Source organism: Hydra viridissima, unplaced genomic scaffold (genome assembly GCF_058129835.1).
Source record: "Hydra viridissima isolate aposymbiotic clone 2 unplaced genomic scaffold, HvirCarnegie_v1 scaffold_9, whole genome shotgun sequence".
Lineage (NCBI taxonomy): Eukaryota > Metazoa > Cnidaria > Hydrozoa > Anthoathecata > Hydridae > Hydra > Hydra viridissima.
Window position 1 is genome coordinate 7,671,568 of NW_028324308.1, and position 23,683 is coordinate 7,695,250.

At 28.9% G+C, this 23,683-nt stretch overlaps 4 protein-coding genes across 18 annotated transcripts; 2 read left to right on the forward strand and 2 right to left on the reverse strand.

Moving 5' to 3' along the window:
* Positions 1–366: 366 nt before the first annotated feature.
* On the reverse strand, positions 367–2,742 carry LOC145185675 (proteasome subunit beta type-1-B-like). The gene has a single exon (XM_090099167.1). It carries the CDS (start codon positions 2,325–2,327, stop codon positions 1,647–1,649), a length of 681 nt encoding a protein of 226 aa, XP_089955293.1. The 5' UTR covers positions 2,328–2,742; the 3' UTR covers positions 367–1,646.
* On the forward strand, positions 2,520–11,957 carry LOC145185668 (uncharacterized). Of its 14 annotated transcripts, none has more exons than XR_016456039.1 (16): positions 2,547–2,612; positions 2,742–2,811; positions 3,488–3,567; positions 3,907–4,006; positions 5,489–5,558; positions 5,671–5,745; positions 6,374–6,567; positions 6,726–7,329; positions 7,416–7,569; positions 7,896–7,975; positions 8,109–8,194; positions 8,513–8,569; positions 10,110–10,180; positions 10,920–10,980; positions 11,191–11,323; positions 11,436–11,957. XR_016456039.1 is itself a non-coding variant. In XM_090099166.1 (15 exons), exons 6-15 carry the CDS (start codon positions 5,734–5,736, stop codon positions 11,860–11,862), a joined length of 1,833 nt encoding a protein of 610 aa, XP_089955292.1. In that variant the 5' UTR covers positions 2,520–2,561; positions 2,742–2,811; positions 3,488–3,567; positions 3,907–4,006; positions 5,489–5,558; positions 5,671–5,733; the 3' UTR covers positions 11,863–11,957. The 14 variants fall into 14 exon arrangements, 9 of the variants coding, with proteins under 9 accessions (XP_089955292.1, XP_089955287.1, XP_089955285.1 ...); XR_016456040.1 differs by having other exon boundaries at positions 2,550–2,612; positions 6,349–6,567; XM_090099166.1 differs by lacking the exon at positions 10,110–10,180 and having other exon boundaries at positions 2,520–2,561; positions 6,349–6,567.
* A 614-nt stretch (positions 11,958–12,571) lies between these two features.
* Positions 12,572–13,405, forward strand: LOC145185216 (uncharacterized). The gene has a single exon (XM_090099168.1). It carries the CDS (start codon positions 12,645–12,647, stop codon positions 13,278–13,280), a length of 636 nt encoding a protein of 211 aa, XP_089955294.1. The 5' UTR covers positions 12,572–12,644; the 3' UTR covers positions 13,281–13,405.
* Positions 13,406–13,657: 252 nt separating this feature from the next.
* On the reverse strand, positions 13,658–18,328 carry LOC145185215 (ciliary microtubule associated protein 1A-like). 2 transcript variants are annotated; one of them, XM_090099169.1, is made up of 4 exons: positions 17,969–18,319; positions 16,004–16,227; positions 15,554–15,691; positions 13,658–14,653 (listed from the first exon to the last, which is right to left on the reverse strand). In XM_090099169.1, exons 1-4 carry the CDS (start codon positions 18,261–18,263, stop codon positions 14,570–14,572), a joined length of 741 nt encoding a protein of 246 aa, XP_089955295.1. In that variant the 5' UTR covers positions 18,264–18,319; the 3' UTR covers positions 13,658–14,569. The 2 variants fall into 2 exon arrangements, with proteins under 2 accessions (XP_089955295.1, XP_089955296.1); XM_090099170.1 differs by having other exon boundaries at positions 13,670–14,653; positions 16,004–16,163; positions 17,969–18,328.
* Positions 18,329–23,683: the final 5,355 nt, after the last annotated feature.

Consider the following 23,683-nt stretch of genomic DNA (forward strand, 5'->3'; position numbering starts at 1 on the left):
GTAGAAAAAAAAAATTTGCAGCCTGCAAAATCTATGTTATTTTAAAGCTATTGTTAACAATTATACTCTAGATATTACATAAGGTATTCATTTTTCATATTTACATAGTCGGATTTTCTCACTGTACTACAAATTGTTTCATCGTACCACATTCAGCTCAAACATTAGTGAAAGCGTTGTGGATTAAAATCTTTTTCGTTGTTTTTATAGATATTCTCCTGTTTCAGAACTAATAATTTCCATTATGTGATTAAAAATTTAAACTCTCCACCACGCTGGCACGTAGCACGTATTCGCTTAGAGGGGATTTTCGGCTAATACTTAATAAAGGGTATTCTTTCTAAAAACAACCAAACCGTGCAACCTTGTATTTTAGTAAAAACAAAATAAATTTGGTTAGTAATAATTTATAAACAATTCTACTGGTTTTGTATTTAAAGCCAACTGCAATGTTTTCTTAGAGGAACGTGTTGTATGAAGTCTAACTAATAGACTAACTCTTATCATTAAAATGATTACATCAGTTGTATTTGAAGGAAGGCACCGTCAAAGCCATCAATTGATTAACAACACACTCAAGACTCTAATCAATAGGTTATTTGAAAGATTATTTGAAGAAAAGACACTTATGTATATTGGGTGCATTATTCGTGGTGACTCTATAGAGAACTATAAGTATAAAATCCAAGATGACATTCAGTCTTATAATCAAACAGTAGTGTATTTTGAGCCATCTAAAGTATTTTAAAAGTCTGAGTCCATTTTCTTCAATTCAGTTAATTATATTACATGATAAAACCGATTTATGTAGATTACCCAATATTATGCTATTAATTACAAAAACACACAACAGAGAAAATTTTCAAGATGTTTGTAGGGGTCAGTATAAAGACAATCTAAACATCTTTAACCATCATCACAAGAATGATTTTGGACTAGATCCAGACTACATATTTCTTTTACTTCAGTAAACTCACTGTGTGATGGAGCTGTTGGAATAATTAAAAGGTTAACAGCCAGAATTAGTTTACTAAGACCAACCCTAAACAGTAACAGCAAATTTGGTAAAGGTAACAAAATACTAGAAAAGAGAAAACTATAACATTTTTTTTTTCAAGAAAAATTCTTTTTTGCTGTTACTAAAATTAGCTTTTAAAAATGATGAAAATGAGTGTATTGCTTCAATTTTCCAAATATTAATCTTTGAGACCCTGATGATCATTTTTTGACATTTTAAAGAGATAATTTTGGCATTCTATCTGGAAAGAATATTGGTTCACCATCTACATTTTTTAACTAGGTGCAATATTAACACTGTTATCTACTCCAAAGATATTTGACAAGCAATTACTGCTGCAAAAAGTGTATCAACAATTGTTAAAACCTTACTCTGTAGAAAATGTAAACAAATTCATATACTTATCAAATAATAGACTTATTTTACTAACAGCACATTTAATGTATAAAATAACTTTAACAAAAAACATTAAATCTCAAACCTAAGCACACAATTATAACTAGTATCATGTAGTATAAACATTATAAGAGTTATTTTTGCTTCAATCTACTCTTAGTAAAAACAATATTAACAACTTTTATTTAGCTACAATAACTAAAGATCAAGCATTAATTTTAAATTGCTCTTATTAATCTCTTCTCAGAGGAAAAAACTCTTTCTTTGTTCCCTCTTTGGTAATAATGTGAACTATAATACCATCTCCAGTTTCGATATCTCTTTCTGCAGCAGAGATAAATACATCTTTGATTAGCTCAACACATCTTTCTAAAGACAAAGGAATAGTAGACTTCTCTGATAAATTCTTTTGTCCTATTTGGTTATCAAGGAAAGATTGAAGCATTGCAGAACATGATCCACCAGCACGATACACCTCTCTTTCATAAGATCCTACAGGGTCAAAACTGTAAACAGCACCTTTTCCATCATTATCTAACCCTGCGATGATGTTATAGGTATAGTAAGGAAAAAATCTTTTGTAGTAAAGTGTAGTAGAAAGCATTTGTGCAATAGATGAACAAGTCATCGATTTAAAATGCTCATGTTCATACATTACTAGCCGTGTTTTAATGTTCTTTGTCAATGTGAGAACATCACCATGAAAACCACATGACCCAAGTATTGTTGTGTCCGTTAACTGATAGGTTTTAGGAACTTCACGGGAATGAATTAAAAATCCTTCAGACAATCTGGTGTCTGAAGCAATAACTGCAAAATCTTCACCTGCTATCGCAAGAACTGAACCTCCATGAGACGAGTAAGGACTAAAATCACGCTTCATTGGTAAATCAATGCAGTTCATAACTTCCATTTTATTGAAAAATCGTTTGAAGTATTATTCGGATAATTTTAAAGAAGATATGTATTCAGCACACAGCATAAAGCAGATCAACCTAAATGGTGAACGATATTCCATAACACAAATCAATTAGTCGTGGCTTTTCACAATCTAGATTGAAGCTAATGAATTTTGTTTAGGATATGTGACCAGTTATTTTTCAGAATTTTTGCTGACTGTGAAGTAAATAACACGGTCCCGAATTAGGTAAACATGCCGACTTAGTAAATAGTTATACTTCATATTATATCTACGTAAGTATGTTTACGTATCATGATGTATATAATTTCATCTTATCTTTTTTGATATTTCATAAATTAATTATTACTATCCCTCATTTTTCCTTTTATAAACTAACATTCATACTATAAAACATACTATTTGTAGGTAAAAATCTCTTTTCATTAAAGTCTCTTCAATTTTGACAATGCCCCCTAAAAAGAAGTGCAATTTGAAGGTAATGTATAAAGTGTGTTTCTAAGTTAATTTTTAACACCTTTAGTGCAGTGGACAATTTTTTTTTTATAAATTAAGTTTAGGATGTCCAAAAATCATTTTTTACATTACAATGGTACAAATCAACATCGGAGCTCAGCAATAACAAAAAACCATTTCTCTAATATCTAGTACTAAAGAGTTTTAGTTCTGATTATTTGATATAAGGTGATTATAGTAATTCAGAGCTTTAAAAAATTAAGTATTATTTATCTGGCAAATGACAATTATTCAGGTAATTCCTAATTATTTGCTTAGATAATTGAAAAGGTTTAAATGGTTTGAATGATCTGCTGTTTCATTTTATTTTTATTGAGATTTAGTACTGGGTTGAGAAAACTATTCTATATTACAAAATTTTAGCATTATTTCAAATAAATTTTAAAATTTCTATGATCATTTATGCCTTACATTGAATTTATGTTTTGTGACACCTGTGTATATATGAAAGCCTAGATCTGGTGCATAGAAAGGTGTTAAAAGTAATTTAATACAATAGTAAAACATAACCCAGCTATAAATTATGACTTTATATGTTAAAATTTAAAACAAGAAAATTTTTTCTGTTGTATATAAATCCACTATAGATCTTTTGTACCCAATTTTTATTTTACCTAATATTGTGTTTTATTTTCAAGCAATCCGTTGAATCTCGTGCAGCCAGAGGTTTACCTTCAAATCTGAAAAAAAAATCAAGTTTGATTACAGATTCTGAGAAGTAGATTTTTTTATGTGTAAAAAAAGGCAGTTTTCTAATAATACTAACATATAGGTTTTAATTCTAATACATGTGCTATATCAACTCTAGAAAATTCCATTCTACTCTTAATATACCATTGAAATTAAGTTCAATCATTTAATAAAATATTAGAAATCTGCTTTTTACTTTGAAGTATTTCACTAAGTTATAGTTATTTCAATCTCAAAAACTTTAAAAAACTACAATTATAGTCTCTGTTCAGTCTAATTATATGACTAAGCCTAAATCAATGTAAATTTACCTTAAGTAAGTTTTGTAAATGTTCTTTTTTTTTTTTTTTTTTTTTTTTTTTTTCAGAGTAAAAAAGCTGACAAAAAATGTAGCAAAAGATATAGAAAGATTATCTGACCCACCACACTACAAGTATCTTTACTCATCTGGCTCAGAGGTAGATAAAGTAAGAAAAAAATCCTGACTAAATTATTATTTTTAAATCACAAAAGCATGTCATGTGATAAGTGTTTTAAGTTTTATTAATTTTAAAAAGTTATTATAAAAGTTAAAAACAACTTTTGATTAAAAGGGTTACACATTATTACTTAAAGCAGAATTTATCAGAGTTAAAACACTGAAGAAAATGTTTAACTTTATCAGTTAAAAGTTATTTAAAATATTAGGTAAACAATTTTTTAGGCAGCATTTTCAAAGTTTTTTTTATCATATAATAAAGTTTGTATCAATCAGTGTCTACTAATTCTAAGAGCATTGTTATGGACATGAGAATCATGGCAAGTAATAAAGTAGCCAATAATTAAATTATATTAGTTTTTACTTGTTTAGAACTTGAAATAAGCACTATACAAAAGAAAAAAATTCTATTTCCTTTTGATTTCAATTTTAGCTGTGCTGCTTTAGGCATTATTTTTTAGATAATTTTTTATTATTTTTAAAGTGTTTAAAATGCATATTTTAAAATACACTAACTTTAATTAACTTCACTTTTGGTAGATGTTCTACAAAGTTAGTTTGTATTTTTTTCATTATTTTCTCATCAAAATATACCTTTAGAAGCAATCACAGCAAAACACACAAAATATTTTCTCAGTTAACTTTCAGCTCTAAATGCACTTTCAGCTTCAAATTATTTTGATTTCTCTTGCAGCAACTTCAAAGATTGTTTTATTTGATGGTTTGAGCATTTCAGTTACACAAGATGATCTCAAAAAAGTTTACTGTTTTGCAATAAAGACATTTATATAACCGAATTATATTTTCAGTGTCTATTGTTCTTGTTCAACATTCTTTTTACAAACAGAGAAGTTATGTTTTAAGTCATTATTGTTGCAGGGCAAAGCCACAACTAATAAGATGGGTGTCAGATAGGATGGGGTGGTATTTTAAAATGTTGTAATAGTGCCAGGTTCCTTCAATTTCTAAAAAAACCAAATCACCAAATGTCCTACCTCTAAAGCATGCACAGGCCATAAGAGAAGCTCTACCATTACTGTGGCTTGAACTCAAGCAGAAAGTATTTGTACACTTTTTTTTGCATGAGTTTTGAGAGTATGTTGCATAGCACTAAGAGAAGCCTTCTTAAGACATGGAGTTTTTGTGCTAATGTTGACCTTCATTTCTTTATGCAATATTAACAGATTTTTAAATGTATAATTTCTTCTTTGGAATAAAGAGATTAATAAATTGTTTTTAGCTTTTAATGTTGTAGCATCATTTATATGCTAATATGTTTAATAAATTAATAAAGAAATCATTGAATAAGCAGGGGTTTTGAAAGTTATAGGGTTAGTATAAAATTTATGTGTAAAAAAGTATTGTTTTCATACATTTTAGAATCTTTCATACAATTCTGTCCATATTATTTATTTTGTTTTTAAAAACAATTCTACTATAAACCTAATACTTTATGTGGTATTTTGTTTAGATAACTTCAATTAATAATGGCCTTGATAGATGTTCAAGTCTGCTTAATGCCATGCTGAGTTCACCAAGAGGTTAAAAGTTTTATTTATATCAACAAATAAAATTATTTCTTAGATTTAGCTTTAAAGTTCTCTTAATTCATTTAAAGTATGAAATTTGTTAATCTTTTTCAAAATATTTCAGATTCCCTTGAAACAGAACTTCCACAAAAGAAACTCAAAAAAACTGTCAAGATAGTATCCCCTAATGTCAAGACAGGTTTTCCTAAACTCTATTATTTAAATGGGGCCATTGAAAAATTACATTTTCTCATAGAGGATGGGAAGGAGAGGAGGAACAAACAAAATGTGTTTTTCATTAAAATAACAAAGGACAACTGTCCATTAAGAATGAATTAAATAAAAAAGGATTTTTATTTAATTCATTCTTAATGGACAGTTGGGTCTATTTGTTCAGCTGAATTCCATATTTCATATTGAATAAATATTTGTAGCATCAAAATTTTGAAATAAGGAAGCTATCACCTTAAATCCCACATGATGTTTTCTTTGCTCTTAACTGTTGAAATATTTTGGTAAAAAAGTCTAGGGTCAAAACTCAGTTGTTCTTTTTTAAACAAAACTTTAAAGTAGCCACATTGTAAGAGTTTGAAAAAATAAATCAAAAAAAATTGGGCCTGAAAATTGGGATTTAAGTTTGACTTTTTTTAGAGAAAATAATGTTTAAATGGTTCCTATACGTAATAATACTTTACTCACTGCTAATAATTTGTTAAATTGATGATTCTTTTTTTTTTTAACAAGTCAGTGCTCTTTACATGTTTCATAGTTTAGATAATCTTTTTGTTACAATATGTTGTAGTTACTATATGTTTCCTCATCAAAAGCTAAATCCGCAAAACCATCATTCAATAAGAGGCTTCTGTCTTCTACTCCTGCTTTTAATAATGCTGTACAAATTTCAAATGGTCAGGCAGTTCACAAGACAACAACTATTGTTCCATGTCAGAAGATGTTGAGTGAGAGAAATTTGCTAATTAGCAATTGGCAAGAAATACAGAATAAAAAAAACCAGATTGAGGTGGCTTTTCTTAAAGATTAAAATATTTTAAATTTTTTTTCATGTTTAGTTTTGTGACTTTGAGAACTTCAAAAAGAGGGTTTCTATAAAATATTTTTGAAAAAATTTTTCTTTTTTGTTGTTAAGCTTTTTCTTTATAAATCTTAAATTTTAACTAGAGCATTTATGAAGAAGTTCTCCAAGAAACTATGTTTCCAATAGACAAAGATAGTGATGCAAACAGAGATAAGAGATGTGAAGATCCAAATGCAACAAAAGAGACTGTCAGTCTAAGTTCACTCATGAAAAGTATTACAGAAAAATTATCTTTAAATAAAGAATTAGAGCCCACTAAAATGACAAATATCTATGAGAATGTTAATAATAATTGTCCATCATCAACTGTAAAATCACATAGTGTTGAATCAAGTTCAGTTGATATTTTATCACAAATAAAACTACAAAATAAAGATTGCACAACTAATTCATATAGTTTAAGTTTTAAACAAGTTAATGTCCCTGGTTGCAATAAACCAAGAAGCAAATTAGATGATACTTATTCAGCACTATCCACCACAGTTACCAATGACTTTTCTTCTGAAAAGGAAAAAACGAGTTTTGATTTACAACCTGCTGTTTATGCTGTCAGTAATCATAATCAGTCATTAAGTAGAACTCAATTACCTGCCTATAATATTAACATAGCAGCAACATCATCACTCTCTCAATTAACAACTTTGAATTATTTATTCAAAGAGTTGCGTACCTTGATACACAATAAATGTAAGTTTTTTTTACTAACTGGCATCATAATTTTGTGTGTAAAATTTGATAACACAAACACATGTAACAGATGATTTTATTTGTAGTTGGTGATTTAGAACTGAGTCAGCTGTTAGAAGAAATAGATCATATTGTTGGTTTATTACCATTTATGGTGACAAACTTGTCTAATAGTGTTAATGATGATAGTAATGATTTAAATTTACAGTCACTAAAATCAGAAAATGCTGACCTTAAAAGGTGCAATTTTATTTCCTGATAATATTGGATTCATTTTTTCTAGAAATATATATGTCGCTTCAAACTTATTTATAGACATCTGTTAAATGATCCAGTAAAACTTGCTAATTACAAGTAACTATTGTAATTAAGCATTGTTATTAGCAATTTTTACTAAACATGAAATACACAGGATTTTTATTTTTTATGTAATGTTATTTTGTTTAAAGAAACCAAAAAACTATATAATCATTGCATCATTAGTTAAAGTTAGTTTGGTTGAAATTAAAGTACATTCATTGAATATTTTCTTATCTTCTCTATCATTTTAATCTTTTTTATTTAAGGAGTCTTAGAAATGCCAAGTGTGAAATAGAAAAGTTGAAGTCACAATTAAGTGAAAAAATGCTCAATCATAATAAGAAAGGTTGCTGCTTAATGTACTACTTGTATTGATGTTATAAGTCCATTTGGTTGTTATACTTAAAATACTTTTTTTCCTGATGGTTTACTCTTTCTTTATTTACTTTCATTTAATCTTTTTAAAACTTTCTTCAAAGATGATGTTGATGAACTACAGACAAAAATATTGAGAGAAGAAGAAATTAGGTTAAGACTATCAAATCAAGTTCAAGAAGTTGTTATGGTAGCCATCTTTAAAACAAGTTGATTTTTAATTTGACATGGTTTATGTAAGATAAATGAAACTCGCTGTGTGTTACAATTTTGACTGATCATTTGATTGTTAACATAAATTTTTAGTTACAGAGAAGTTAAAAGCATCAAATAGTTTGAACTTATTGATTATTATTGATATTATTTATGCATGCTTAGTTCATCTGCAATAAACCATTTTTTACATCTTAATTTTTAGATAATTTTATTTTTAGATAACCTCATAAAATGTAAATAACTCAATAATTTTTGATATTTTAATACTATTGTCTTATCTTTTTAAATTTAGGTAGCTGAAGGTTTAAGAAAAGAAAATGAAAATCTTAGGCAACATATCTCAACAAAGGTATGCCCTGTTACTTAAAAACAAAATATAGACACATCTTCATATTCCACAGGGCAGAATTCTTTACAGTAAGTTGACAGTTTACCAAAAAATTAAGTTATTTTGTTAAAGACATAAATTATACTATGGTTTGTTCACTAAAATCTATTTTTCATTTACTTATAATTCTTCTCCAAGAACCAATTCCGATTAATAATTGTTTCTTAATCACAAGATGAGAAATTTTTCTGAGAGAGTTTAAGCCAAAAACTGCAGGTGTTACAAATCTAAAAGTAGGGTGTTACATGATGATATTTTAGACATACTCTTTAATATTTCTCTTTGAACCTGAGATTTGATAACAGAAGTGACAAATTTAAATGTAAAATTATCAGCTCTCAAGTAGAGCTCATTTTGCTCTACTTGCTCAATCTTTTTTTAGTACAGTTCATAGTTATTTAGTATATTCATACTTTTTAAAATTTCCCCTCTTTCTTTTATTTCAAACTATTATTTGTGACATGGTTTTAGAAATGTCCTTAACTTATTTTCATAAATTAGGAAGAACTAACAGTAGTGACCAGAGAAATAAGATTGGTCTAAAAGTTAATTGTCAGCTTGGGCTGCAAAATGCCTTTTTGAATAATCTTGTTTCTCTGGACCAATACTGAGTCCACTCTTAATTAAGCTGACCTGATATTTAGAAACATTCTTTTTGACTAATTGTTTGAGGGTTGTCTCATTTTAGCAAAATAGTCTGGATCTGCTAAAAGGTTTTGTTTCCTGCCAGATAAACTTTCATCTTGTATCCTCTATTTTATCTTGTATCTTCTATTTCATCTTGTATCTTCTATTTCATCTTGTATCTTCTATTTCATCTTGTATCTTCTATTTCATCTTGCATCTTCTATTTCATCTTGTATCTTCTATTTCATCTTGTATCTTCTATTTCATCTTGTATAAATTTGTAATATCTGGAAGAAGAACAGGAACTGTTCTTTATGATGTCTGAGAGCTGACTACATGTTAAGATAAATCAAGGATCAGCAAACTGTGGCTTGTGAGTCATATGCAGCTATTTGTTTACTTTATGGTGGCTCTTCAAAAAATTAAAAGAATGCAGATTCTTAAATTTTAATTCTACTAATTCTAGATTGTTGTTCAAAATCTTCCAAAATATACTGAATAAATTTTATAATGATCTTTTGATATGTTTGGTTGATTGAAATCAATCAAAGCTTTTTAGTTTTAACTTCTAAAAACCGAACAAAACTAATTTCATAATTTAGAAATTATTTGATTTCTAAACCAGTTAATTATCCAAAATTATAAGTAATCTCATATATATACTTTATTCAAACCATAAAGGAATAGATGTGCATTGAAAAACTCAAACAATTTTGTAAAATTTTCTAAATGCTTGAAGCCACAATACAAAACTGCTAAAATATGGTTTTTCTTTTGGTTTGACTAAGTTACCTAATATTTAACAGCGTTTAACTGATAAATGTTAGGTGTGCTATATCATCTAGTATATCATCTAGTATATCATCTATTATAGCAATAATAATGGCAAGTGCCCTACTTTTTGGTTATTCTTCAGAAGGGAAAATGGACATTTGAACCATTCAGGTTGGTTTATTTTTAGCATTGGAATAATGGCTTTGAATACCAGAACAGAAGGACTCGGTTTTGAATTTTTATTGCTTGTGTAGTATATTTATACATGTTTATGTAACATTCAATTACTGGTTTTTGGTTAAAATTTTAAGGATTCTCCTAAGATCTTTTTTGAACTGAAAGATCTCTAAACAAAATATTTAATGTTTGTTGCTAGGAGAATTTTTGTAAATTGTATGCTCAAAGATGAGAAAGTTATTTATTATCTCAAAGATAGAGAACATTTATGAGACTCTTATCGATCAAGTGTTGCACAGGAATCTCATAAATATATTGTGGCTAAGCTTTAATTCAGGGAAATTCGTCTTGCACTCGAGACCAAAAATGATTATTTTGCTTTTAAGTAAATTTATTTTTTTATAATTTAGAGTTTCAATTATGTAAAATCCATAAAAGTCTTTTTTGTTTTGTTGTGTTTTGTTTTTTAATTAAACCTATATGTTATATTAAAACTTTATTTAACCTGATAAAAAAATCACGAATCCTCGCGTTTTTACGAAATCATTCAAGCCAACCACATTTGAACTTAGAAAGCGGAAATTTCACAGACTCTTATTAACTAGTTTATTTCCTGGTTACTAAAAGTGATTTTCTGTAACAGTCTATCGCTTTAACCTTACATTGATTATATATTTTATTTCAATGCTGACCTTTTAAACAAATACATTCACGTTTATATTCACTGATTCAGGAAAATCAGTTAAATGAAGAACGACATGTGTGGCTTATAGAAAGATCGAAGCTAATGCAAGGTAATTTTATGAAGATTGTTTTACTAAGTGGCTGATGTTATTTTGGTTTTGTGACCATTTTGTTAATAGTTGAGCGTTTTCAAGGGAGACGAAACTCCCATATTATTTTTTATCTCCGTCAGTTGAAAGAGTAAATAAAAGTTATTTATTTTTCATTATATTACTGCGTTTTACTTTAAATTAAACGGGATAATGCAATCTTACGTTTAGAAAATGAAGAAAAACAAGGGCTTATTGAGGAATACGAATCACGTAACAAATCTTTTGAAGAAAGCATTAATATCCTTCAGATCTCTATAAAACAAAGAGACATAGAAATTAAACGTTTGGAGAAATTAACTAGGTATTTTTAGACTTTTTCGTTGAGATACTGAATTAAATGTGCTGGTGTGCCACATAAATTGTGCCTGTTAGTAATTTTCTAATGTAATATATTTTTTTAAATTTTTGTTTAGAGATCTTCAACAATCAGTGACGAACTTGCTACATGATATTTATCAAGAACGCAATAAAAAAGCTACTAATAATCCGTTAACAAAAAAAACCGTTTTTGCATACAAACAGAACGAAGATTTCTTCTCAAGGAATGGTAACACGCCGAGTTATGAATTTAAACCCCCATTTGACTTGAATGAATCTTTTAACAACTCTACGATAGCGCAAAGTTCAATCGATTCTGATATAAACTCATCAAGTGCGGAAGTTAGCTCAAATCCTTTTACTCTGCGTTACAGCAAACTTAACTCAGTTGATCATGAAACGGATAGCTTGATATCTACGCTAAGGACTTGTGATACCTCTGAATTCCAAAAAGACTTGAAAAATCTAGATGAGGAGATTTCGAAAATTCAAAAGTCTTTAATGAGGGCAGCCGCTCAATAAAAATAAATTAAAAAAATAGTTTTTTTGTCCGATCTATTTCTTGTATTAGTCATATTTTTCTTAGAACAGAAGAAGATTGTAAATTATCAATTTCATCAAAGCATTTCATCTTTGTCTCAATTTATTCTTCGTTAATCCTATGCAGGTTTAAAAATCCATGCAGGTATCAAATGCAGGTATCAAATGCACGTTTCTGTGATCTTAGTCTTTAAATTAAAATTTAATGTTTGGATTTCGTTAAAAATTTTCAGTTATATCGTTTTCTTATTCTGTTGTGGTAATATGAAAAAGAAGTTGTTACAATCTCCAAGAATGCCTTAACTTGTGAGATTAACACAAAGTTATGTAGATAACATTCAGTTCTGTAATCATATCAATTAGTATGTTAAAAAGTCCTTTGATCATCGCACTAGCATGTGATTTAGCCTCATCGCCCTAATTACTGAGCTGCTCTTAATTTTTTAGATTCCACTTCGCTCGAGTATCTTGAGTTATATTTAAAAAATTTGTCGTTGCTAAATAACAAACAGTTTAGCATGTGTAGAACTTCTGCTTTATAAGAACTTTTTCCGTTCTTTAATAATAGATGAGTGTTTTAAAATTTAGCTTTCGTTTACGACCAAACTGTTTTTGATTGGTTAACATTTTGTTTTTTCGATATTATTTTTCGCTTTTTTAGATCATTATCGAGTATAAGCTTTGTTACTTTTTCTTTTATAAAGACATTCAATTTAAAGATATTTTCCGTCGAAGAGTAGATTTAGTTGAACTGCTTTAGTAAAATGAACTCGTACAATTTCAATTTTCATGCAAGTCCAACTCAAGAAAGTGATTGCGGCTCTTCCGCAAACACTTCTGGCGAGTATCATGCAAACCCTCTTGCGATTTACCAACAGTACAGCAACAGCCAAGGATTTGATTACCGAAACCCTGATGTGTATCATTCTTACTCTGAATTTAGCCGTCAAGTGCCACCCGAAGAAGCAGCTAGTCCACATGCGATGATGTTTCATTCTATTCCACCATTTTATTCAAATACAAGTCCATTCAATTCATGGAATGGTCACACCGGTTTAGATTATCACATGCATAACATGGCAATTAATTTACAAAAACTTTCAAAACAAAAGCGAGGTCGAATGAGCACTCAAAAAAGAATGCTTGTGAATGCCAGAGAAAGGGAAAGAATGAGAGTTTTGAATAAAGCTTTCGAATCTTTAAGAGACGCTTTACCTTGCTATATTGCTGACGGACATATGGCTAAGATCACTACTCTTAGATTAGCAATAAATTATATAAACGCATTAAACGAAGTTTTAAACGAAAACAAATCTGCTGAAACAAAGGTTTTAGATTCGATCGAGAACTCGTTAGAAAAAACGCAAGAAACCATTATTAAAAACGCTCTAAAAACTTGAACAAAACAAGAATAATTAGTTGCATATAATTTTTAAAGAAGCTGAGAAAACGAGACAAAAGAAAAATGTTTGTAACTTTCTTTGAACGAGAAGACATTTCAGTGTTAAATATTCACTAAATGTATTTATTCGTACAATTCCTTCTGCAGCCTCGAATTTTTAGATTAAACAAAAAATGAAAACAGGAAGGCTTAACCGTGGATCAAACATTTGTACAGATATACTCTTAATAATGGAGTTATGTTAAAAGTTCCAAGAAAGACAGTATATCCTTTTAAACCATAGAGACAACATGATCAATGTGATGTAAAATGGGTATCAATTTTCCCTAAGTTTATCTTTGGCGATTAACAAAATGCTGAAGTGATCGATGCTACTTTTTTTTTTTTTTTCTTTTCTTTTTTTTTTTTTTTTTTTTCGTACACATTTTTTTGTTAGAACAAAATAGACTCCGAAGATATGGTTTTAGAAATCGGAATGTATACAAGCAACCGGTATATTTTCAAGCAACCGAAATGCATTCAATCAACCGGCAAGCTATAAGCAACTGAAAGTAAGACGTAAACCTTTTAATATTAAAACGTAAAAGGAAAATGTTTGAATCAATCGAAAAATAAAAGATCAATAAAAAGAAATCAGAAACCGGTATAAAATATAAATATCTTATCTTCGTGTCCATCTAACATATGTCAACCATATGGTTCAACGTTTAAATAAGAAATCCATCTAGAAAACAAATGAAAAAAGGCTATTGATTTCGCGCTAGATTAGCGATGGATTCATATTAGGTTAAATAGCAACAGATAAAATAAGTCAATCTTTTACTACTTAATTGAAAAAGGGAACCCGTTTCCTTACAATAGGAATCTTTCAATACTTCATATAAAAATGACCGCGCTTTTAACTCAACCAAAGAGATAGACCATTACAAGAAAGTATTTCTATAAAAATTTAATCTAAAATTCCTAAATTAGCTTTAAATTTTTTAACTATATACTACATTTATACTTTAATATACAAATAAAAAAACAACATAAGAAAGAAAAGTTGTATAAGAAAAAATGAATTTAAAAATCATTCCATTGAAAAGTAGAGTATAAATGCTTTCTCAAGCATCACGGTCCAAACACATTTTTAAAAAACTATTAAATTCAGGTCACATAGATAGACAGAGCAAATATATAGGTAAATTAAATAGGCTCATTCAACTAACACATTTTTAGAAAACTATCAAATTCAGGTCACAGAGACAGAGACAGCTAATATATAGATAAAATAAATAGGCTCATTTAACTAACATCAGTGATAAGTGGGGCAACATATTCTGAATGTCGAATACCAAAAGAGAATTTCGGTGTTGTACCTTTAGTGATCTGAAAAACAAAACAATAACATATACTTTTTAGTAAAATCAAAATAGGTAAATGATATTTATAAACTACATAAAATCTTTCTTAAAAAATATTTGCTTTTATGAAAACATTATTACTATTTAGTGTAAAGAAATAACATTTTTCATGTTCATCATATATTTAAGCTTGTAGAAGGGGACAGTTAATGACAAAAAAAAAAAAATGAAAATGATGGGTAATATTTATACAAGGAAGATTAAATTCAAAATCTAGTTTCAATTTCTAAACTGGCTGGCTAGAAAAGAAAAGGCACTTAAAAATGATCTAAAATGTAGAAGATCCGTCAGAACAAGGATGGGGGTAAGTGCGGAGAATGTTTTAGCACAGCAAGAGTTTGAGCAGATTTTGGGGAACTTATAAGAATTAAAGAAGATTATCATTTAATAAGCACTAATAGATAGGAAGCAAAATAAACAATATTAAGTCTGTTGCTAACAGATGCATCAGCTAGTTAAAAATTCGGGGTATTTTTTTAAAAAAATCATAACTTCATCGGTTTTGATTGAGTTTACAAAATTTAAAAATTCGTATAAGTTGTACATATTTAGGAATATTTTAATTGGTAAGCCCTTGCTCAGCCCTAATAACAGCCTCCACCCTGTCTTTGAACATTAAACACGTTTTTAGAATATAGTATTCAGAGAGGCCAGCCTAAGCATTGAAAATTTAAACCATAATATAATGAGAATATGAGATTGCAGATTTTTACTTTTAAATACCACACTTTTAAAAGCCATATTAACATAAACTTTTATTTTTTATTTTGATGATTTAAAAATTAGTCATTAAACTCATCTTAAGCATAAAAATTTTAATTTTGTGTTCATGGCAAACATCTTTAAACACTTCTTTTAAACTTACCCCAGGTAGGTATTTAGCTGGTCCAGGATTTTGGGTTTTGTCAGTTGGCAACATGTTTCTACCAGCCATTGAAAACATAGGAGCTTTTGATTTCCATGAATTAGGATCACCAGAACTATAAGCACCAGGACCAGGAGTCTAAATTAAAATATAAATCCAAAAACCTATGTCCATTTTATTTATATAATGTCATACTATAACACACTATAACAGCAATTTATTTTAAACTGAACTACTTCACAGATTAAATGTTTTAATATGAATGTTATTATTTACTTTAGAAGAATGCTTGTATAAGAGAGTGCAAGAACTTACTTTATATTGCCCCTTATATAACAAATTTGAAAAAACTTTCTGTACTCTAATACTTAATTGCAAAAGTTCTGAATCAGTTTATTTAAGGAATCTTTAGAGATGGTTGTGAAAAGTTGCTGATAGTGAAAGTATCACCTTTTGAAGATCTTCATTGAATCCTCCAAACTTACATCGAGCAGACATTGAAAATGATGGTGGAGAGGATTTAATTGGAATCTTTGAACCAAACATTGCAGGTAATGTATAGGAGCTTGGTCCTGGAACATGATCTTTCTTACCATAACGGGTTCTTCCACTAATTGAAAATGAAGGAGCAGTTTTATATTTCATCAATTTCCCATTTTCTGTTTGATAAGTGCCTAAATATTAAATTGTTTAAAAAAGTGCTATTAAATGAAAAAAAAAACTATATACAATACTGAATTCTAAACCAAAAACAGCACTTTGGACTATATAGTGATTGTTATCATAGTATTTTGAAAATCAAAATTATAAATTTCAAGGAGTCTTTCAAATTTATAAACTACATAAATAAAAAACTAATACCATTTTGAATGAAGTTCAGAATTTTTGTTTATAAAAATCCAATTTTAAAATTAACTGTGAACAGTGATTAAATTTTGAATATTCTTTTAAATCTTTTAAATTTTTTCCCCTCACCTTTCTTCATGTAATTTATGTTATGTTATGTCGAGTAGTTAAGTTACAAATAAAATTTTTGAATAATTCAACAGGAGAACATTAGCTTTTTATGCTTTATAACATGAATTGTAATACATTAACTGTAATAAAAAAAACACTCACATTTAAATAAAAAAAATTTACCAAAAAATTAAAAAATGGGAATTAGAGGAGGTGGAAAAAAGAATTTTAAACATATTTAAGATTTAGAAAAACATGATTGACTTTTAAACAACAATACTGGCACAACTTAACATATAATTACAGCAAAATTCATGTCTTACAAATTGATGCAACACACTTAAGAGTAAGGATAATGTTCTATGGCTCTCTACTGAAAATGAAAACTTTAATTTGCTCTCTGTTAAATGTCAATAAAAAAATTTAATATTTATCATTTTTAAAAACCAGACATGCTTTTAAAAATGACCAATTTATACAAAATTATAAGCTATCATAGCTTTCTTCTAGATATTTATATGATTGTAGCTTGGATTCTTTTCATACTCATCTAAAGAAACAAAGAAAATTGAAAAAACTGTATTTTTTTAAAGGTACTCAAATTTTCTCTTTTTGAATTTTGATTAATAATATGGTTGCTACTAATTTTATAATATTATACTAATATTATTTATTGTAATCAGTTAAATGGATATTCTCCTGAAAGTAAAGCTGAACCAGTAAGCAAACATTTTTCTTTTAAAAGACCAAATCTAAAAGTCTGGAATCCTTAACTAACATTTTTGAAATTATCCATTCAAATATTATGCTCAACAGTAGGTTTACAAAGTTTATCAACTCTTAAATCCAGATCAAAATTTAATGGTGTTAGGAAAATTTGAAGGTACATTTTTTAATAAGTAAAAATAAGAATATGGTAAAAGCTTTCTTTAACAAACTTCTATTTAATGAATTTCATTACATCAGCAATCTTCTTGTTAGTAATATTATACATACAATACAAGAAACTATTTGCTATTCTAATTTGAATTAAAAATCATAGTCTCAAACTAATAAAGGTATAGTCTCAAATTAAATCAAGAAAGAAATATCATATAATTTGAGACATTCTACATGCTTCTTTTCTTAAAAAAATTATTTAAACATAAAGTTTTCTTTACTTAAAGGTTTAATCAGTTATGAGATTGTCTTTTAAATGTAATAGTAGCAGTAGAAACAATTAAAAACCTTAAATATAGTAGTAGAAGTAGACACAATACTTAAAGACCTTATTAAGAAACATTTTTGTTTTCCATTACTTTATGCTTTAAAAAAACTATGGAACTTAACAAAAAGAAAGACGATTATACTTGTCGTGTTGTAGCCTTTAAATTCCAAAGCTTTGAAACATTCGTTAAGTTTAATATTAAAACTCATATACTATTAAAACTTTATAAGTCACAGATAAATTTATCATACTTGGAGCTGGTGTATTGAAAGTGGTTAATTCCTTTGGACGGTAATGAAGTGTATATTCTGGGAGCCCATCTTTCCCAAACCGTGTTACTTTAGGGTCAACCTTATAAGCAGCTGGTCCAGGTGTTGTTTCTTCTTTAGGCTTTGTTTTAACTCCAAAAACATAGTGTGGAGCTACTGGTTTAGTGACATCATGTCCAACATATCCAGTTGTACCAGGCATCATGTAACATGGTCCAGGGCCACGAAACATTGCACTTATCATAGGTTTTTTTTGCACTCCAATCTCACCAGCCATAATTGGTTTTTCAACAAATCTCTGGAAAAAGAGTTTTTTGTATACTGTAAGTTTAAAACATACACAAACTAGAATCTACTGATTATGACATATCAGAAATTTATGATAGATGTATTAAAATGTGTGATTATCTCAAACCTATTTTTAAAAATATTAAAAAAATATTTGAAACTATTCGCAATTATAATCACCAATATTGGGATATTATTTCATTAAACTTAGCAACAGCAAAAATAACAAAACCAGAGTCACATGATTTTGACTGATTTTGTCTGGAGAGTTTTTATTTGCTCTGATTTGCTGCTCACTTTTCGTTATGTTTACATTCCGTTGTTGTGGTGTGCTCATGCTTTTTCTATTGATTAGAACTATTTCGGTTACCGTAAAAGTTCCTTTGAAACTATTTTATGAATCAGTGCAAGAAAATTTTTTTTCCTGGAATCATTATATCTCTAATGAAATTAAACATATCAGTAATTTTTATCAATAATTGCTCTGGTAAAATTTATTATGTTAAGAATATACAAATAATTTGGCATGTTAGGAAAAGATGCATATGCTCACATTTTTTTATGCCGAAAAAACGTGCGAGATAGAACGAGTATGCAGTGCACCTACAAAATTTTGAGAGTTTTAGCATGGACAAAACCAAAAACGAGATTTTCTATGTCCAAAGATCTTCGAATATTTCTTTTGATTTAAATCAAAGCCATTCCTCTGAGCCTCTTGTGTGACATGGATAGTTATGCAATTAGTTTTTCCGTTAATGTTCAAGAATGGCCCACGGGCCCTAAACTTTTTAATTTTGATGATTTTTATCGATTTTTCAGAAATTTCAACGCCCGTGGGCCACCCTAAAACAATGGAAAATAAAAATAAAAAAATCATTGGTAAACTCAGAATGAGTAATAGAAACAAATAAAAATGCACTCTTAATAAAATTTTTTATGTAAAAGTTCTGAATGAACCTGAAAAAATTAGGAAAACCGAATATTTTGCTTTTTCAATCATTTTCTTTTGTAATTTCAATCATTTTCTAATGATTACATTTTTATGATTTTTTACAGTTAAACCATCAAAAGTTTTAAATATCATACCACAATATTGCATTTTATATATAAATTTGAGAAAATATTTTTAAAAATCCTTTTTTTTGTTGATCATCGTACAGTTTTGTTGACTAAAAAGTCAAATAATGCTGGAACTAGCATTTGCTGCAAGATCGTTCTTCTTGGATCCTTGTTTACTTCTCTTGTAGACATAGTTAAACAATAACATATTTTGCCTCTTTTCCTCCTTATTGGATTTCATAATATGCTCCTGAACCAATTTGATAGCTCTCTCAGAATAATCATTGACTACATCTAGAAATTTGATGGTAGTCTCAAACTCCAGATAAAAATTATTCAGCTCCCAGAACTGTGAAGGGGTTTTAAGCCACTACACTTCCCCCTTCCCATGGCCAATCTTATCAAAGATTAGCCAAGATTCCTCTGTAACAAGAGATGCTAGGGATGGAGGCCGATCTTGGGAGTAGTCTAGTGAGTGAAGAACCTTCTTATCTACTTCAATACGCTCCAGTTTGAAGGCATTGGGTCTGTGAAAATGAGTACTATAAAGTTTCTGAGCTAACTCGTCTCTATCAGGGTAATTCTTATCAGCTAAAAACAAGGTAAAATGAATCATTCATTCTAGTACATTATTTTGCTGTTAACTACTTTTGCATGTATTTTAATGTTTAAAAACAATAATTAATAAAATACAGGATGGGAAATCAAGAAAAGATTACCAGCAGTTAGTTGAGCTCTCTTTGATGATTGTTACTAAGGAGGAGAGGTTCAGGTTTTATATGCCTGGACCTGTACACCATGCCAGGTTCATGGCTAAAGCCTTGTACTATCTGAAAATGTACCTTCTACTCGATCACATTCCTGATCTAACTAAAGAGAACAAAGAGGAAATATCTGATATGGCTATGTTTGTCAGTATATTTTATGCTAAATGGTTCCTTAGAGCTGAGTTGCCAGCTGCTTCTCCATATCAGGTAAAAATAATAAAGGTTTAGAATAAAAATAAAAATAAAAACATGTAAACTATAATGATAGAATATTGCTTATTTACGTTAAATTTTCTATAGGATATAAAAGCCTTCTGGGAAATGAAGAGGTTTATGGAAATAAATCTTCCTGGAGCGACTGAAGTAGTCCGATCAATGTCAAAGCATGACTGGTACTTAAGTCCAGTTCTAGTTGTGTTTGCTCTTCTTTTTATTATTTACATCGATGATCTTAATCTTTCTATCAAACATTCAAATACGTATCATTTTGCTGATGATAAAAATCTTCAATTAACGACTAACTCCCTCAAAAAACTAAATAAATATATTAATGAGGATATGGCCAGTCTTTTTCAATGGCTCCGAGCAAATAAAATCTCATTGAATACTAAAAAAACGGAAATAGTAATATTTAAGACGCAGTATACTAACTTTTCTAAAAAAACTAACAAGAATCATCCAAAATACTTGAACTTTAGAATAAGTGGCCATAAAGCTGCCTTTGTCTAGTACCATAACTTATCTTGGTGTTGTGATAGATGAGAAACTTTCATTTAAAACACATGTAAATGACCTTATTCTGAAATTAAACCTTTCCAACGGCATGTTAGCAAAAATTCGACACTACGTTAATTCTGAAACATTACTATCCATATAATACGCAAATTTTTTTCATATGCATGCCGAGTTTGGGGACAATCTAAAACCGTCTGTCTTTCTAAAATTGTTTCGCTTCAAAATAGAGCGATACGAATAATTCATTTCTGTCCAAGAGACTTCCCTACTGACACCCTGTATCTTACATCCAAAGTTCTTCGTTTCTATGATTTAACACGGTCAACAACACGGTCTCCTTCCTTCCATAGCTCGTAACTATTTTAATAGAATGACAACGTGTGGGTATTACCTAAGATCAGTCACTTTTAACAACTTTTAACCATCCCACAAAAACTTTTAACCATCCCACAAAAACTTTTAACCATCCCACAAAAACCTTTAACCATCCCACAAAAACTTTTAACCATCCTACAAAAACTTTTAACCATCCCACAAAAACAGACAACTAAACATGGAATAAATTCCATTACATATCAGTGTATCCTTTCTTGGAACACCCTTCCGTACACCCTAAAAACAGATTTTATCCTTAAATTCATGAATCTGTTCATAAAGTTACTCCATCATTTTTACCTAAAATGTTACGCTTAACTTTATTCTTTACCTCTATAACTTTTTTCTTTATGATTATGTACATTTTATAATTTCTTATTTGTGTATATCTGTATATATGTATGTACATGTGAATACATTATAATAACTATTTGACCTATATTTCAACTCTTTTAAAAGTCTGTTTTATAAGTGTTACTTATAAATTTTTGTGAAGTCCTACTTTTACTATGTGAAAAGTTTATTTCTTAAGCTTTTCTCTTGTCTTTTCTTTATATTATTTAGGTCATTGCGTTTTATTAGAAAATTACTATTTCCTATGACCTGTGTTTTTTGTAACATCCTTAACACGAAAAAATATATTGATTAATTGATTGATTGATAATCTCTGGTATGGCTTGATCAGTTTTAAAACAGAGAAGCTTCTGATGTTACTCTGGCTGGAAGTGTAAGGAGGAGACGCAGTGTGATGCTAAGATTACAATACAACTCTAGTAGCTGCTCACTTTAAACGGCTGTGTATCTGTAATTGGGACGTCTAAGAGCTCTAATACAATATAACTGACAACACTTAGCACCAGATGGGGGTCTAATGTTTTGCTTTCAGTTTTAGCAATACATTTTCAAAAGAATAAAATAACTAACAAGCCCGTACTTCTCAATTTTGCACCACTTAATAAAATATTTCACATGCTCTCTGTACTGCTGTGTATGAAACGGTCTGGGACCCCGTATCCCGACGTCTCCGATAGGATTTCTTTTCTGTGAGGGTTTCTGTGAAAATGGGAAATGATATAGCCTTAAGGTATAATTAGGAGATATTAAAATCTTTGTCTTGGAATTAACCTACACTTTGTATATAGTTCTACATGAGATAGTAGGTATGCAACTACACAAGTATGAATGCAGCTAGCTATTTTATATTGATTCATAAATATATTTGTACGATTGCAATAGTTCGAGTATATATAAGAACAGTTACCATCGTAAAATTATATTAATAATAATATACACACAGTCCAATAGTATTTCAAGGAAATGGACAACTAAATTCAGTTCCTGTCACTTAAATACTTCTTTAAATTGGTGTTAATGTAAATTTATAGCTGAGTTTATACTATGCTTAATATACAAAGGGATATTTAAGGAGGAAAAACGAAAGTAACTTTTACTTGATTTAAAAATACAACATACTCGACCCAAGAAAACTGGAAGATAACTCAAATTTGAAAATAAAGTTGATTGTTTTTGCTAGGACAACACTCAATTTATAACATAAAAATCGAGTGTTGTCCAAGCATAAACAGGCATAAAAAAATCGATTGAGAAAATCTTGCAGATTTTTGAGAGAATTTTTATGAAAAGATTTTTAAAGAGAATTTTATGAGAAAATTTTATAGGAAAATCTAAAGGAAATTTTTGGGCAAAATTTCGGGAGAAAATCAAAAAGTGAATTTTTTGAGGAAGATTTTATGGAAGAATTGATAAGAGAATTTTGAGAGATTTTTAAAAAAAGAGTTTTTTGGGAAAGAGAGAAAGAGAAAATTTCAATTTGAGAATAGCGTCAATGTGGAAAGACACTTTGACCTCTAAAAGTTGTAAAAGAAAATTTTTGAGTGACTTTTGATTGCTTATTATTATCTGTATTTTGTATTATATTATTATCTGTATTTTGTAAATATTTAAAAAATAAACTTGAATTAAATATTTGCGAGTAAGTGAAACGAGAAGAATTATTGTTATCATTTCATTTATTTTTACATTGAGGAATTATTATGTTGATTGTATTAGGATTTTGTTTTCTATCGTTGTGCGAACATGAGCTACCCACACACATCCACACAACACCGAGGGCAACTCAACACCCTAACGTAATCAAACATAGGCAAACACATTCCCAAAAGACTAAACATATCTTCTCCACTCTCACGATCACAATCTCCGCGCTATTCATTCATAAAAAAGAAATCCCCGCCCTCACAATATACTTTAATTTAGTCATGGTGCTAGATAGAGAGAATCTTATATTATTCGTAAAAACGACCCGATCAGCGCAAGTTAATGAATTCCGCAAGGCGTTATGGTAAAAATCTTTTTTTGTAAAAAGCAACATGAAATAACACTTTAATTGACAATTTTAAATTCACCTGACATTTACGATTTATATGACGTCAAAATTGAAAAACTCATGTCT

What these genes read in the sequence shown, in the direction of transcription:
- LOC145185216 (XM_090099168.1), top strand. Translation starts at nt 12,645, where the DNA reads ATGAACTCGTACAATTTCAATTTTCATGCAAGTCCAACTCAAGAAAGT.
- LOC145185215 (XM_090099169.1), bottom strand. Translation starts at nt 18,263, where the DNA reads ATGGCTGGTGAGATTGGAGTGCAAAAAAAACCTATGATAAGTGCAATG. An exon ending in TTTCAATACACCAGCTCCAA is followed by an intron (nt 16,228 to 17,968) that starts GTATGATAAATT and finishes TTTAATATTTAG; the next exon opens with GCACTTATCAAACAGAAAAT. An exon ending in TCAATGAAGATCTTCAAAAG is followed by an intron (nt 15,692 to 16,003) that starts GTGATACTTTCA and finishes ATTTTAATTTAG; the next exon opens with ACTCCTGGTCCTGGTGCTTA.
- LOC145185675 (XM_090099167.1), bottom strand. Translation starts at nt 2,327, where the DNA reads ATGGAAGTTATGAACTGCATTGATTTACCAATGAAGCGTGATTTTAGT.
- LOC145185668 (XM_090099161.1), top strand. Translation starts at nt 2,782, where the DNA reads ATGCCCCCTAAAAAGAAGTGCAATTTGAAG. An exon ending in CTGGCTCAGAGGTAGATAAA is followed by an intron (nt 4,007 to 5,488) that starts GTAAGAAAAAAA and finishes TATTTTGTTTAG; the next exon opens with ATAACTTCAATTAATAATGG. An exon ending in CGTTTGGAGAAATTAACTAG is followed by an intron (nt 11,324 to 11,435) that starts GTATTTTTAGAC and finishes ATTTTTGTTTAG; the next exon opens with AGATCTTCAACAATCAGTGA.